This window comes from Podarcis vaucheri (genome assembly GCF_965113315.1).
Source record: "Podarcis vaucheri genome assembly, chromosome: 7".
NCBI classification, from domain to species: domain Eukaryota; kingdom Metazoa; phylum Chordata; class Lepidosauria; order Squamata; family Lacertidae; genus Podarcis; species Podarcis vaucheri.
Window position 1 is genome coordinate 74,723,462 of NC_138765.1, and position 16,131 is coordinate 74,739,592.

Sequence of the window (16,131 nt, forward strand, 5' to 3'; positions counted from 1 at the left end):
AGGAACCCAATTTACCCTCCACTTATTTTTAAAGTGCAAGAATATTGCTTTCCTTGCCCCCCCCCCTCCACGGAACTGAAAGAAACGTGCTTGTCTTTTCTCTCTCTCTCTTTTTTGGAAGATCGTGTATTTTTGTCCCTTCAGAAGCTGGATAAGGCTACGAAGAAGGAAAAAGAGTCCACATGCTACACCAAGAGGTCTTCCTCTCTGCAGACCACCGTTTTTGGCCCTCGCGGGCTTCCGTACACAGCACCCCTCAGTTGCGTCCAGTCTTTCTCGTGGCCCACGGCCACGCTTATTCTAGTTATTCTTAAAAAGGGGAGGGGGAACGATAAAAGCAAGCCATGTTGGGCCTTGGAATTCAGGGGTTCCCAAATCTCATGATTCTCCCATCACCAACAGCCTCTCTCACATTCCTCCGTGGCTATTAAGAAACAGGCCGGGCCAGTCGCGATTCTCATCCAAAAGGGGGGAGGGGGACAAAGAAATTAAGAGGGAGGGTGGGTGGGTTTGCGGCAGGGCAGAGAAGGAAGAGCGAGCTGTCTTCAAACAAAGATGTGTATCCTTTCCCGGATGATCTGCCGGCAAATGGGGCAGACGGAAAGGGCGGCGCTGCACTCCTGGCATGACCCGTGCCCGCACTGGAAGATAAGCTTGATTTGGTTGTCGATGCAAATGGGGCAGGTGATCCGCTCCTCCATCTGCCGGTAGCGGTTCTGGAGGTCTTCCATCAGCTTCTGTTGGCCGGTGGATTCTGAACCAGAAACGCACTCCACCTCCGTGCTGTCTGTTTGAGGGAAGAGAGGGAGAGAAAGTCAGGGTTCAGTGCTGTCTGCATGGGCCGGCAGCAGCTCCCCATGACTGCAGGCAGGTTTAGATTTCCCTGCCTGATCCGGAGATGCCGGGGATTGAGCTTGTGGCCTTCCGTGTAGAATCGTAGGATTGTAGAGTTGGAAGGGGCCGCGAGGGTCATCTAGCCCAGCCCCCCTGCAGTGCAGGAATCTTTTGCTCGAGGTGGGACTCGAACCCATGACCCCCGAGACAAACAGTCTCATGCTCTACCGACTGAGCTATCCCATCCCAGCATGCGAAGGAGACGCCCTGCCACTGAACTACAGGCCTTTCCCTCTTCCCCCGTCTATATTCTCTATGCTTTGCATTTGTCATTTTAGGGGGCAGGACTTAATTTTTTGCAAATTTCTTCAGTGAGGGGATCTTAAAAATATGCTTCTGGGTAGGAGGTAAATCAGATCTGCTACTATTTTTTGTGAGTGGGCATCTTCTAAGCTTGGTGAATCCACCTCTGATTAAAAAGCACATGAACTGCTCTCAGAAAAACCAAATTTTACCCTCTGAAAATGTCAGGTGATGCTAAATAATAACAAATGATAATAATATTGAATATATTATAACTGCAAATATGTGGCAATCATTTTTAATGATTTCTATGCAATTTTACACCAAGAAAAGCTAAATTATATTAATTTAGCCAAAAAATATTTTGAATTCCCAAAATACACCTTTTCAGCACCCCTCTTTCCTGGAATTTAGGATTTGAAAAATTCAACACACCCTAATGTGAGAGTTTAAAACAAACTGTCCTCACCTTGCTTTAGCTTCTTGGTAATTGTCGTTTGGCATTTGATGCATTTCTTCATTCTTCTGGAACATTCTAAGGACGAGGACGGGGCAAATGGTTGGAACAGGCGCCGATTTATTTATTTAGTACGTTCACACCCCGCCTTTTTCCTCCAAGGAGCTCAAGGGGGCCTACGTGGTTTTCCCCTCTCCCCATTTTATCCTCACACCAACCCTGCGATGGAGGTTAGGGCTGAGAGGCAGGCATAGGCGCCGACTCCATGGGGCTTGAGGGGGCCCGAGCCCCCTCAAAAATTCGTTTGGGGGGGCTCCGCCCCCCCAATAATCTCGGGCGCCCCTCCAGCAGAGCGCCACCGCCGCCCCTCCCCCAGCCCAAAATGCACAGGGTCGGGCTGCATGCCTCCTGCCCTCCCTCCCGAGCAAAAGCTCCATCCAATTTCCTTCGGAGCTGATTAATAGGCGCAGCACGCTCTCCCCTATTCGCTCATGAGGAGGCGGCGCCACTTTATCTGCATATTCATGAGCTTATTAATTATTCATGAGCTTTCGCGGGCTCCCCCAATATTTTTTATAAGTCGGCGCCCCTGGAGGCAGGGATTTGAACCCTGGGCCTCTCCCCATTTCGGTGCAATTTTGCTTTACAGCACCCCAGGGAGGAAGTGCAAACAGGAAAAGAAAGGGCATGAAAGATGACGTGCTCCCTTTGTACCTTCACACACGATGCTGTGCTGACAAGGGGAGAAGTGGATGAGCAGGGCCAGCTCAGAGCAGACCAAGCACTCGGAGGGAGCTGCCACCTTCGCCACGCTGAGGTTGGTCATGGTGTTGGGGGTCGTGTGCACTCGCCTCTGGCTGCACACCACCGTGGAGTTCTCCGAGGGGTCCTGCTGCTCCCTGCAGACGCCAAAAGTGGAAGAGACACAGAGAAGAACTAGGCGTCGGGTCTGAAGCTGGGCGAGCATCCGCAGTAATGAATGCTGACAGAGAGCACTGCAGGCGCCAGCCGCAAAATGGCCGTCGTGGCGGCACAGCACAACACAAGATGGCTGCCGTGCGGGCGCGGCACAAAATGGCTGCCGCCTCTACAAGTGCAGAAAGCAGGGGTGCCAACTTGAATGAAATACTGTGGGGGCCCAGGTGAGCCCTGCCCCACATAATCAAGCACATGACACAGAGCACGCACATCATTCAAATGGGAAAGCCCATCAATTTTGCGGGGGGGGGGACAGCCCCCTCAAATATGTTATTGTGGGGGCAGGAGCCCTACGGCCCTTGGGAGCTGGCTCCTATGGCAGAAAGGGAGGGAGAGGGCCACAGAGTGTGTTAACTCCATCCCATCAATAGAAGGGGAAGGCGCTTAAATCAGCCACTCCCAGAGAGTAGTTTTTGCTCCACCCTCTGTCAGAACAGGAGGGAGGGCGGGTGTCCAGTCCTGGTGTTCACGGGCAAGTCAAGGGGTGGGGGCGAACAGTGCAAACAAGAATGGAGAAGGAAGAGCAGTGTTCTGTGCATCATGGATTTTTTGAGGACATATACTTTGCGGGCAAAGAGTTGGGTCACAGCTTGCATAGAGCATTTTAACAAAGAATGAGGAGAGGGGGCCCTGGAACGATGACATGCCGAAGTCAAGGAGAGAAGTCAAACTGGGAGAGGATGGGGCTGGTCCTACCTGAATTTCTGGGAGAAGTTCTTGATGAGCTGCGCTATACTTCCGTCCGAAACGAGATCAAGGGGGGACTTCCCCCTGTGGTTGGCGTAATTGACATCGGCACCTTCTTGAGCCAAGTAGCACGCGATGGCCGCCCCCACGTTCAGCTCAAGATTTCCAAGGAAGCCAGAGGCCTGGAGCTAAAATGAGGAGTGGAGAAGTAAAAATAAAATAAAATATGGTTTTAATCATTTGTTATACATATTATAGTTGTCAAAGATTTATAATACTCATTAGCCCCCTTTTAGGGAAAGTGTCCTTAGAAAGCAGCTTCCATAAAAACGTAAAATAAATATACCAATCTACTATATATTTTGCACCTGAAAAAGTTTTGGGGAGGACATGCTGCTTTTACTTCCAATCGGTGTATGCCCTGTCACTTACTGCTAAAATCCTGCAAGTTTTTACACCACAAATGTTTGGATTTTTTGCGGGTGGGGTTCCTACTTTTGTTGTGCTATAGTGCAAGAGTTGCCCCCCCCAGGCTACAAGAATGGTATGTGGATGGGTCCAGTTTATATCCACCGCAAATACACAACTGTTGTGTCAATGACATGCTGAAGAAGACACCCGCAAAAAAAAAAAGGCCAATGCAGTTGTTCGTATCTAAAACACAATTTAGATGCAATTAGGATGTAGATGGGGATCTGAGGCCTTTCAGATCCTGCTGGACCACAACTTGTGTTTCATACAGAGTGACTGTCCCTCTTACATGTTAATCGGTCCTCTGCATCGGGGAAGAGCTGTAGCTCAGTGGCAGAGCAATCAAGCCTGGCGTGCTGAAGGTTGCAGATTCAATTTCCAGGTAGGGCTGTGAATTATCTCCTGTCTGAAATCCAGGACAGCTGCTGCCAGTCAGTGTAGACAACACTGAGCAAAATGGGCCAATGGTCTCACTCAGCATAATGCAGCTTCCTACATCTAATGGGCTGTAGCTCAGTGGCAGAGCATCTGCCTTGCAGAGGCAGCCAGGTTCAATCCCTGGAATCGCCAGGCAGAGGAAGGAGAGACTCTCTGCCTGAAAACCCTGGAGAGCTGCTGCTGGTCAGTGTAGACAATACTGAGCCGAACCAGTGGTTTGATTCAATACACGACAGCTTCCTGTCTCTTAAGGGAAGGGCTATAGCTCAGTGAGAGAGCCTCTGCCTTGCAGGCAGAAGGACCCAGGTTCAACCCCTGTTTCCAGGGAGGGCTGGGGGAAAGCCGCTGCCAGCCAGTGTAGACAACACTGAGCTCGAGGGAACACTGGCTGGACTTGGGGAAGAACCTCCTATGTTCTCCTTTTCAAAAGATGCAATACAGTAAAACACATCTAAGATCTAGGCAACTGGTTCTGGGAGATTGGTTCAGAATCTCCCTCTCTCTCTCTCTCTCTCTCTCTCTCACACACACACACACCTTAGATAAGAGGCTTTCCTCTCCCTCCTCTTGCTCCTTGGCCATGATGGACATCAGGTGCTCCCTCTCCAGGACAATGTGCATGGCCGTGTCGCCGTCCTCGTCCTCCGCGTTGACATCGCAGCCCTCGCTCACCAGCAGCTGCACCATCTCCATGTGGCCTTGCGTGACGGCCAAGTGCAGCGGGGTCTGGTTGCGGTTGTTCTTGAGGTTGATGTCGCAACGACCCTGAAAAAGGGAACGGGGTGTGTGGAGGCCGTGGGCACGCTGGCCAGGTTGAGGGTGGGAGAAAGGCAGCGGCGCTCGGCTTGCCAAGACGACGCCACGGTTCCAGTTTGCAAAACCTGGCTCCTTCTCCACATTGCTCAGCTCCAATTGGTTGCCTTTCCGGGCCTGCAGCGCTGCAAGAAAGCAGGCTCTGGACTCTGCCCCCAGCGGGGGAATAAGGGTTGCTGCTTGCGTGTGCGAGACAGAACCTGGATCAGGCCAAAGGCTCATCTAGTCTACAGCCTCCTGTTCTGACCAGTGGGAAGTCCTTGAAGACAACAGCTCTCCCTCGTTGCTACTGGCAAGAGGAAACTGGCTGGTGGATCAGGCCAAAGACCCATCCAGTCCAGCGTCCTGCTCTTACAGCGGCTAATGAAATGCCGCAGAAGACTTGAATTGCAACATCACTCTCTCCTTTTAAAGCCCCCGAGAGTACAATGAATGAGAAGACAAGGCCCAACTTATGATGGCTAAGTTCCACCTCTACTGCCATCCCATAATACTAGAGCTCCGAGTCACCCAATGAGGCTGAACGCTGGGGAATTCAGTGCTCGGGAATTCGTCCCCCACAAGATGTAGTGTGGGCCACCAAATTGGATAGCTTTAAAGGTAAAGGTAAAGGTACCCCTGCCCGAGCGGGCCAGTCTTGACAGACTCTGGGGTTTGTGCGCCCATCTCACATCTATTGGCCGGGGGCCAGCGCTGTCCGGGGACACTTCCGGGTCACGTGGCCAGCGTGACAACGCTGCTCTGGCGAGCCAGAGCCGCACACGGAACGCCGTTTACCTTCCCGCTGGTAAGCGATACCTATTTATCTACTTGCCCCCGGGGGTGCTTTCGAACTGCTAGGTGGGCAGGCGCTGGGACCGAGCAGCGGGAGCGCACCCCGCCGCGGGGATTCGAACCGCCGACCTTTCGATCGGCAAGCCCTAGGCGTTGAGGCTTTAGCCCACAGCGCCACCCTTCCCTAGCTTTAAAAGGATGAGACAAATTTAAGGAGAAGGCTCTCAGGTCCAGCTTGAAAGCTTCATCCGGTTGGCCACTGTGAGATCAGGTTGCTGGACTAAGATGGGCCACTGGGCTGATCCAGCAGGGCTATTATTATGCCCTTATCTTGATTTCCTTGCTGCTTACCTCTTTGATTAAGATCTCCGCCACCTCCTTGTGGTTGTTCAAGGCGGCGAGATGCAGGGCGGTGAAGCCATCTTCCTTCTTAGCGTCGACCAGCTGCCGGGCTCTTGCCAGGATCTTCTTGATGGCTCTGGGAGGTGGGAAAGATCAGAGCCAAGCGGGGTGGGAGGGGAAGGAGAAAATAAAAAAGAGAGAGCATGTCTAGGGCATCGGATGTCTCAAAGGGCAAGCATGCATTGCCAAATCAGTGGTTACTAAATGGTGGCCTAACTAGTGGCCTAAATGGTGGCTGCTGGAAGTGACACAGTCCAACAAGCAGAAAAATGAGAGGCAGAAGAGCATGAATGACAGCTCTCATAACCCCTGATTATTGGGGCTGATGGGAGTTGTAGTTCAGCAACATCCGGAAAAGAAAATATTCCCTACGCTCAAGTCTAAAAGGAGGGGAAATATTATTTAAAACAGTGTTTCCCAAACTTGGGTCTCCAGCTGTTTCTGGACTACAACTCCCATCATCTCTAGCTAGCTGGAGCAGTGGTCAGGGATGATGGGAACTGAACTTCAAAAACAGCTGGAGACCCAAGGTCAGGGAACACTGATTTAGGAACTGCTGTGGCTCAGCAGCCTTAATGGGGGAAACCTTTCCTGAGCGGCTGCATTCCCCTCTGAACAACCTTCCTGGATGCCCACATGGCAGTGGTGGGCGGGGCCAGAGGCAAAAATGGGCGGGGCAGGCAAGGAAGAGGTTTTATCAGAGCTCAGAGCCCAGCCCCCCCCTGCACTTCCTGCAGCCAATCGGAAGCTGCGCCTTGGTTCCCGAATGTTTTAGAAGTCAAACAGACTTCCAGAACAGATTTTGTTCGACTTCTGAGGTACGACTGTAATTTAAAGCATATATATCGCTTTGAGGAAAAATGCCACCTAATGCAGTTTGTTCATAGCTCCCCATTGTCACTATGCTTAAGTGACTTGCGATGGATAACATTTTACATACTTATATAAAAATTGTGGGAAATGTATAAATAATTTTTTTAAAATTGCTTAAGTTCATTTCACTCTTATGCTTACAGCTTGTTCCCCTTCAGAGCCGAATGCTGCAGCAGGTTGAATCCTTGTTGGTTCTGGATGGTGAAATCGATGTTGGGGACTTCGGTGAGGGCCTCGATGATGCACTTGAAGTCAGCCGTGATGGCGTAATGGAGGGGGGTGTCGCCGTACGAATCCTTGAGGGGGACAGGTAGGATGGTACACAAAATCTCTGTCAGGTGTCTCCAAGAGGGGAGGGAAGAACAGAGACATTGTGGCTAGCAGCCGCTGATAGACTGATCCTCTGTGAATTTACCCATCGCCCCTTTTCAAAGCCACTCAGGGAGAGTACAATGAATAAGAAGAACACAAGAAGATCCCCCGGCTGCTGGATCCAGTCAAAGGCCCATCTAAGTCCAGCATCCTGTTCTCAACAGATGCCAACAGGAAGCCTGCAAGCAGGACCCGGGCACAACAGCTCTTCCCACACTCCAAGATTCCCGGCAGCTTGAATTCAGGGACACCATTAATGTCCTGAGCAGCAGCCAATGACAGCCTTCCCCTCCATCAATGTGCCTAAACCCCTGTTGATGTTCTCTAAGCTAGCCACTATCACTGCAGGTGCCAACCACTTTCAATCCATAACGCCCTTGCCTTAGCTCTCAGATCATCTCCACTTCACTGATGGACACAACACAACATGCCTCCCCCCCAACCAGCTCAGTTGGCTAGAGCGTGGTGCTGATAACACCAAGGTCACAGGTTCGTTCCCCACGTGGGGCAGCTGTAAATTTCCTGCACCAGGGTCCCTTCCAACTCAATATAATTCTATGATTCCATGAGTCAGAAGGCAAATGCAAAGATGAACAAAACAAAACAAAACCCACCGGCAGGTTGACGTCGCAGTTGTGCTCACACAGAGCCTGTACGACCTCCGTGAAGCCTTTGTTGACGGCAATGTACAGGGCTGTGCACTTGGCGTTGTTCTGGAGATCGCCGTTGGCCCCTTTGCTGACCAGGAAGCGGGCTACGTCTGCTTGGTTCCTGGACAGCGAGAGGGGTGAAAAGTCAAGAGGAAAGAGTGACAGACCACAGATGTTGAGGAACACCGAAAGCTGCCTTCTGCTGAGGCAGATCATTGTTCCATATGGTTCAATATTGTCTGCACTGACGGGCAGCAGCTCTCTAGGGTTTCATGCAGGCATCTCCCCCTGGGAAATTGCTGGGACTGAACGTGGGACCGTCAAACACTCTTGTTCTGAGATACAGCCCTTCCCTTAAGACAGTGGTTCTCAGATGAATACAAAAACTTATGGAAGATGCAGCAATGGCAAAACTTACCGGAAAAATAAGAAATCAAGATAACAAACGTTTTATAAAACAATGGAAATGGTTTGTGGAATATTTACAGACAGACTGTAAACAGATAAGAACATTGCAGGATTATTGTAATAACCTGCAGTTTTATAAGAGTATATATTTAAAGTTGATGAATAAATGAGCAAACTAAATTAATTTGGATATGCAGAAAATATTAAGAATAAATTTGAGGAAGAGCATAAAGAGGTGAAACTCAAGTTTTGAAATGTTAAAAGGATGGTGAATTTATTGAAATGTATGAAATTGAAAATCATAAATAATATATATATAAAAAGACGGTGGTTCTCAAACTTTTTTCTCTGGGTCACAGTTTCAGAATAAAAATTTGCTCCCACCGCACTAATTTTTAATTGATAAGGAATACATTGGAAAACAAGAAAACTCCTAGCAGTGCATTATTTATAACACAGAACACAACTACTTTATAATATGAACATGGGGCATCCAGAAAGTATAAAACAAGAGCACAAATCATTCCCAAAGTATAATTCTAAATGAGTCTGTACCTTAAATATGTATACAAAATCAAGAAGAGGTGTAAGCTTGTTTTGCTCATTTATATTAGGTCTAATTTGAGACAAACTCTCATCTCCTTATCAACACGAAGAAGCCTCTCTCATTTCTGATCTTTCCTATTGATCAGAGTTGAAAATCCCTGTTCACAACAGTATGTCGTGGAGAACTGTAAAAGAGTAGCCAATGCCCTTGATCTCATTTTGAAAATATATCTATCCATACTCTGCAAATTAAAAAGAATTATTTTGATACCTATCAGTGTAGCAACACTGAAATGTTTAAATGTTTCTTTAATTGTCCTCGAATCTTCCTGACACGCTTGGCATTCCCTCCTGCCACACCCTTTGAAAACCTCTGCCTTAAGACACAGAAAGCTGTCTCACACTCTGAAGCATCTCAAAGCAATTTTACAATGCAAGAAAAAAGCGTACATTGAAGTACTCCTTGGAGCAGACCCATTGAAATGGCTGAACCCATGTTGGTTGCACCTATTAACTTCAGTGGGTCTACTCTGAATCACCCTACAAAAGCAGTTTCAAATAAATAAATTGTACTGCCATATTTAGGCTTTTTCCGATTTGAGGAAAATAGGGTGTATATAAATAGAACAGGCTATTATTAGAACTAGGCCTGCTGTGATCGGCAAGGAGGACTTAGAAGAACTTTTTGGAGCTGTTCCTAGATTCATATTACAAACATTTATTCCTCAGGGGTTAAGTCCAGGGGTCTTAAGTCAGTGGTGGCTGGTTCCCTCTGAAGTTGACAGGGAGGAAGGCAGGTAGACCAATAGGAGGCAGAGCCAGAGCAAAGACAGACAGAGCTACACCCTGATTGGTTGTAAGTAAGAAGGCAGGCAGTGCCACATGGTGGACCAACTTCCATTGGACTAAGAAAGATGCAGATGGTATCTCACCCCCTCAAGACTATCGAAGATGTATAAAAATTTAGTGAATACTTGTTGGAGGTGTGGTGGGAGTAATGGCGACATGTATCATATGTGGTGGACATGTAGGAAGATCAAAGTGTTCTGGGGCTTAATTTACGAGGAGTTGAAAACAGTGGCGTAGCGTGGGTTGTCAGCACCCAGGGCAAGGCAAGTAATTTGCGCCCCCTAACCCGTGGATTTTAGCAGGGGGCAGAGAGCTGCGAGTGCGAGCGCGCCCCCCCAGATGTTGCGCCTGGTGTGGCCGGCCCCCCCTGCACCCCCCACGCTATGCCACTGGTTGAAAAAAATGTTTGGAATAACTTTTTTAAAAAGACCAGAGGCATTTCTGTTAAGCATTGTTGGCAGGGACAGCCCGAAGGCCTTTAGGGAGGTATTCTTATATGCAACGGCCGCAGCTCGGACTTTGGTGGCAAAGAGGTGGAAGGAACAAGAAGCCCCGACAATAACGGACTGGCAGTACAAGCTACAAGAATTTGCTGAAATGGCGCAGTTAACAAATACCCTGAGAGGCAATTCAAAACAAAAATTTATGGAAAAGTGGGATAGATATAAAACATATGTTCAAAAATACAGTAAAGGTTCACTCTCTATGCTAGCATTTGATTGACGTTGGAGTGAGACTGAGTTGAGAAATAAGACTAAGAGCACATATTGATATAGGAATGTATTAGATAATATGTAAAGAAATATACAATAATAAGAGTACATTCATTTGTAAAAAAGGAATATACAACATGAAAGACAGGAAGTCTAGTGTGTTCATATGTATATGATTTTTGGAAAAATTTGTTGTTGTTTCTTTGTTCTTTTTTGTTTGTTTCTTTCATTTTCTTTTTAGGTATATAAAATTTGTATATAATTTTTGTATACATGTTGGAAATTATATCATAGTAAGTCCTGTAATGTAATATGACAATGTTTACCAATGTACGGGGCCGCTAGGGGCGCATTGGAAGATGGCCGACAATAACATCTCTCCGGCTCACATGAGGTAATTAAGAGGCTGATATGGGAGTGTACAGCCTCCCTTTGTTGCCCAGGGGAATGGGGAACACTGCCTTGCCTGCTGTGGCCATAAATCACCCCCCGGTTTCGAAAGAAGGGGGTGAGGGCACTAGGCACAAAGCCCTTGTGTGGGTCCAGCTCTCCCGGACGCTGTCTCTGATCGCGCGCTGGCTGCATCAGCTCGAAATAAACAATTAGAAAAGAAGCAAATGCACATACTTCGAGTGAAGATCAGGAGTAAAGACTGCTAATTAAAAGGATCTCTGGGATGTGGAGCGATGGGCTGGATTCAACAATAAATCAAGAAGAAGAATCATCAAAGGATTGGTACGTCGGAGCGAGCCTGAAAAGGGGGGGGGGACTTTTCCTTTTTTGTCTTATGTGAGTACCCAATAACCCTTCCCCCCTAAGAAAGAATCGTCGCGATTACTGATCACAAGCAGGAGGAGTAAAGACTGTGTGGAAATTAATTACTAATCAAAGATATGGCGTGTGGGAACATCGAGAAAAGAAAGAAAGTTCTCTGTGACGCAGTCATAAAAAGAGATTGTTATGGAAGGCTTGCCCGCAGGAGGACTGAGGGGGAGGAGGACTGGCTCGTTACTATATCGGAACGTGAGATCGGCCTGGCAGGACCCCCTGAGAAAATTTATGAGAGCGGCAGGCCTGTGGAAACCAGGACAGACTGTGGGAAATGTTTTGTACGGAAGTGTTGAAATGATGTCTGTCCATTTTGATATGGCTCTTGGATGAGTGTAAAATCCACACAGAATATAACAACATTTGTTTTCAACCCGCTTGTGGAGACTATCAGAGATCATAAAGAAAATAAGATGAGGAAAACAACAAAGAGAAGATGGAATAGAACTGTGAATACTATTTGGACAGAACTGTGTATATTAAAGCAGCAGTAAGAGAGATGTTTGGATCCCGTTCGGAGCTTGAAGTATGGGTACCCCCAACAAAAATTTTAAAATTTGGCTGTGTAATTTGGAATTAATGTGATTTGGAATTACTGTGATTTGATTGGCCTGTTAATAAAAATTATTTACAAAAAAAAGACAACGTTTACCAATGTAATATAAGAATGTTAATGAATAAATAAAATGCAAAAAAAGGAGGGGGGAAGAGTGACAGCTGTTCTCAGGGGTCACCACCTACCCAAATGCTGCGTAATGCAGAGCTGTGTCCCCTTCCTCGTCCCACAGGTTGATGTTGGCATGGGCCTGCAACAGGATCTTCACCACTTCCACCTGTCCCAGGTAAGAGGCCACTTGCAAGGCTGTCCTGCCCTGGTTTTTGACGTCGACCTGATGAGAAAAGGTAGCGTCATTGTTTCATTTATTCAACAAGAAGGTCGATAAAACAGTCAACTCAAAGCAACAACAACATAAAAACCACGAAATTATGAAGACCAATAAATTTACAGAACGAGGTGACTGACACTGAATGAAATTAATTCTCTAAAATTTAATTAATTTTTTTTTCTTTTTGAAAAGGAAATCTCGTCAAAATGAAACAGTTTACTGTAGGTGACGAAATAGCAGAAGTGCAGGTGTTTGTCTGGTTTCAAGGGGAATGGTGTTCTAAATTGCTGGTGCCGCTTCGCTACAAAGTCTCCGCGAGTTCCCCTGAATACCAGTTCCTGGGAATCAACTGGGAATCAACTGGGGAGAGTGTTGCTGCGGCATTTGCAGGCTTCCCTGAAGGCACCCGGCTGGCATCTGTGAGAAAAGGATGCTGGACCAGATGGACTTTTAGCCTAATCTACCTGCAGGGCTCTACTTAGGTTCTTACTGCTGCTTGCATTTACATCTGATAACTGGATACAACCCACTACTGAGTTATTGTTGTTTTTTAATGTCCAGGGGTCAGTAAACTTTTTCAGTAGGGGGCCAGTCCACTGTCCCTCAGACCTTGTGGGGGGCCGGACTATTTTTTTTTTTGGGGGGGGGGAATGAACGAATACCTATGCCCCACAAATAACCCAGAGATGAATTTTAAATAAAAGCACACATTCTACTCATGTAAAAACATGCTGATTTCTGGACCGTCCGCGGGCTGGATTTAGAAGGTGATTGTGCCGGATCCAGCCCCTGGGACTTAGTTTGCCTACCCACGTTCTAAACAGTTATTTTAATATTTTTCACCAATAATTTTTATTGGTTTATCCTTTTTGTAAACTGCTTCAAAACTCTCTCTTTAAAAACACAATAAAGCGGTACATAAATTTTGCGAAAGGAAAAGACCTCTCTCCTCCTCCTGCTGTTTTGAGCAAATGGTAACGCAGAGGCATTGCCACTTCTGAACCTCAGAACCACTCTGATTTCAATTGGTTCGGCTATGAGTAGGGCTTAGCGTTGGCTGTGACCCAGCGATTATTTTTTAATAAATAAATACTATTAAAACAAATTTGAACACACACACATACACAAAGTTTTAAGATATTTTAAAAATACAATATCTGCCCTGCTGCCAGAGACGACTTGCCTTGTCGGGATATTTCTGAACCAGTTCCCGGACCTTGGATGCGTTTCCATGTGCAGCCTCTATGACCAGGCGCCCTGGGCTGTCCGCTTCCATCTTTTGGGTCAGCAGCCTTCCCAGCACAGAGAGCAGCGTGCCTGTTTAGAGAGATGGGAAACAGTCCTCCAATTACCGTACATTTCCGTGCGGCAAGGGCTGCTATGGATTGGCTTCCACTTTGGCAATTTGGCGTGCATCACTTGTGATTGTTAGCGTTTGCCAGCTGGGTGACTGATATTTGGTTCCGCATCCCCCCCCCCAAAAAAAAATTGCTCAACAACCGTGGGCATTTTTTGGGGGGCATTCCCCCAAAAAAGCTCAACAACTCTGTGCCATCTCCCCCCCATTTTCTTATTTGATCCCCCCAAAATTTCTTATAGACAGAAAAGTACAGTGGTACCTCGGGTTAAGTACTTAATTCGTTCCAGAGGTCCGTTCTTAACCTGAAACTGTTCTTAACCTGAAGCACCACTTTAGCTAATGGGGCCTCCTGCTGCTGCCGTCACGCCACCAGAGCACAATTTCTGTTCTCATCCTGAAGCAAAGTTCTTAACCTGAGGTACTATTTCTGGGTTAGAGGAGTCTGTAGCCTGAAGCGTATGTAACTCGAGGTACCATTGTACAGATTATTAAAAGGCTTTCCCCCTCCCTCCTAAGCTGGCTACTGCTTTCCTTTCAGACTCCTCACTTTTAGATTCCTTGGCATCTTCGGTGGTCATGAGGTTTGCATCTTCCTCCCTCTGGTAGGCCGTCAGGCAAGCGGGGTTGAAGGTCCAGGACTGGCCTGCAAAAGACACCCGCAAGTCCCCATCTCCAAACACTTTGATCACCTTGCCAATGTGCCCCAGGGTCTGCAAAGCGAAAGGGAAAATTGAAACGTGAGGGGTGGGGGGGAAAACTCCTTGTTGTTATTCATCCTTTTTGTTCCGTCTAAGTAAGAAAAGCAGCAGAACATTACATTGTGGAGTACTCCTGTTTCCAGCCAGCCATGTCCCTTTGAAGAATGTGCCATCCATTTCACTGGCTGGCCAGCCATGCCCCTTTCCAGGATATACCATTCCACCTCTCCTCCCCACAACTGTCAAGTCAAAATTCCATAGCCACTGAGCAATATATAGCAGGTGTGGGGAACCTTCAGTTGCTGCTCCCATCAGCCCTAGCAAGCTTGACCAATGGTCAGAGGAATGATGGGAGCTGGCAGTTCAGCAATATGGAGGGCCAAAGGTTCCCCACACCTGGGACATGGGATTCCAAGACAGCAAAGCCTTAATGCAAGGAGAAGTCAGGCGCTTTTAAAAAGGGTATGTGTGTCATTCAGCTCCTTCTCAGAAAAAAAACAAAACCATGAAGCGCTATAGAATAATACACTGGCTGTGCAAAAACTCAAGATGGGTGGAACAAGTCACGATTTGCAGTTTGAATGTGATATACTGGTCATATTTTTGAATGCTTCCCCCTTTAGGGCTGTTACCAGGTTTTAAAAATGTCTTGCTGAATGAATCAGCGATCCAATCAATTAAAAACGGAGGCAGTGAATCTGCACACAACTCAAAATCTTGCATGCAAATGAAAAGAGAGGTGGGGGGGGGAGAAATCATCCTTTGATTTTAGATGTCCTAATGAAGGCTTTGGAGATTTTTAAAAAATGGATTTATTCTAATCATTTGAGCAAGGCTGTAATCTTTTTTAAAAAAACAACACATTGACATTTTATGATTCATTTACTTCACAAAATGTATATATTCACTTGACCATCAAACTGTTGACTAGGGAGCAAGCCTTGCTGAACAAAGTAAAGAAATTGTATGCAGTGTACACTTTGGAGGTTTTTTAAAAAATTGATTTACCAAACCAATTAATCAAGTCAGGCTGCAATCCTAAAAAAGAAAAAAAGAAACCCACTCACTAGGGAGTAAGCCTCACTGAACAAAGTGGGACATACCTCTGAGGAAATATGAACATGTCTACTGAATTAACAAAATAAAATGTGGCATCCAAAAATATTTTGCGTGCAGGAAGTGAGCACTGAATGCTTCTTCTCCTTTGCTTGTGTGTCAGCTGGGAAACAGTGTTTTATTTATTTCATTTCATTTATATCCCACCTATTTTCTCCAAGGTGCTCAAGCTGGCATATGAGTCCCCCCCCCTCATTTAATCCCCACAACAGCCCTGTGAGGTAGGATAGGCTGAGAAGCAGTGACTGGCCCAAGTGAGCTTCATGGCTGAGTGGGGATTTGAACCCTGATCTCCCAGGTGTTAGCCTGACCCTCTAACCCTGTGGTGGCCAAACTTGGCCCGCCAGCTGTTTTGGGACTACAGTTCCCATCATCCCTGACCACTGGTCCTGTTGGCTAGGGATGATGAGAGTTGTAGTCTAAAAACAGCTGGAGGGCCAAGTTTGGCCACCACTGCTCTAACCGCTATACCGCACTGGCTGGGGGACATAATAAGGCAAAGATTTTGTAGTGGGCAAGGTGGGATTGAAGACCCCTTTGCCGGGGTCAGCTTGGGCAGAAGCCAATCAGTGGGCAGAGCTGATGTTAGGAACACAGGAAGCTGCCTGATGCAGAATCAAGGCCATTGGTCCATCTAACTCAGTACTGTCCATCTAACTCAGTACTGTCTGCAC

The 16,131-nt window shown here is 47.1% G+C and overlaps 1 protein-coding gene across 1 annotated transcript in view; it reads right to left on the minus strand.

Moving 5' to 3' along the window:
• Positions 1-90: 90 nt before the first annotated feature.
• MIB2 (MIB E3 ubiquitin protein ligase 2) overlaps positions 91-16,131 on the minus strand; it is a 71,201-nt gene continuing 55,160 nt past the window's right edge. Inside the window, exons 9-19 of the mRNA XM_082230735.1 lie at positions 14,191-14,353; positions 13,467-13,600; positions 12,138-12,286; positions 8,017-8,173; positions 7,172-7,326; positions 6,107-6,233; positions 4,706-4,933; positions 3,269-3,447; positions 2,309-2,493; positions 1,607-1,672; positions 91-787 (exon numbers count right to left, since the gene is read on the minus strand). Of these exons, the coding sequence (XP_082086861.1) occupies positions 546-787; positions 1,607-1,672; positions 2,309-2,493; positions 3,269-3,447; positions 4,706-4,933; positions 6,107-6,233; positions 7,172-7,326; positions 8,017-8,173; positions 12,138-12,286; positions 13,467-13,600; positions 14,191-14,353 (1,785 nt within the window). The 3' untranslated portion in view covers positions 91-545. The remainder of the gene's footprint in view (positions 788-1,606; positions 1,673-2,308; positions 2,494-3,268; positions 3,448-4,705; positions 4,934-6,106; positions 6,234-7,171; positions 7,327-8,016; positions 8,174-12,137; positions 12,287-13,466; positions 13,601-14,190; positions 14,354-16,131) is intronic.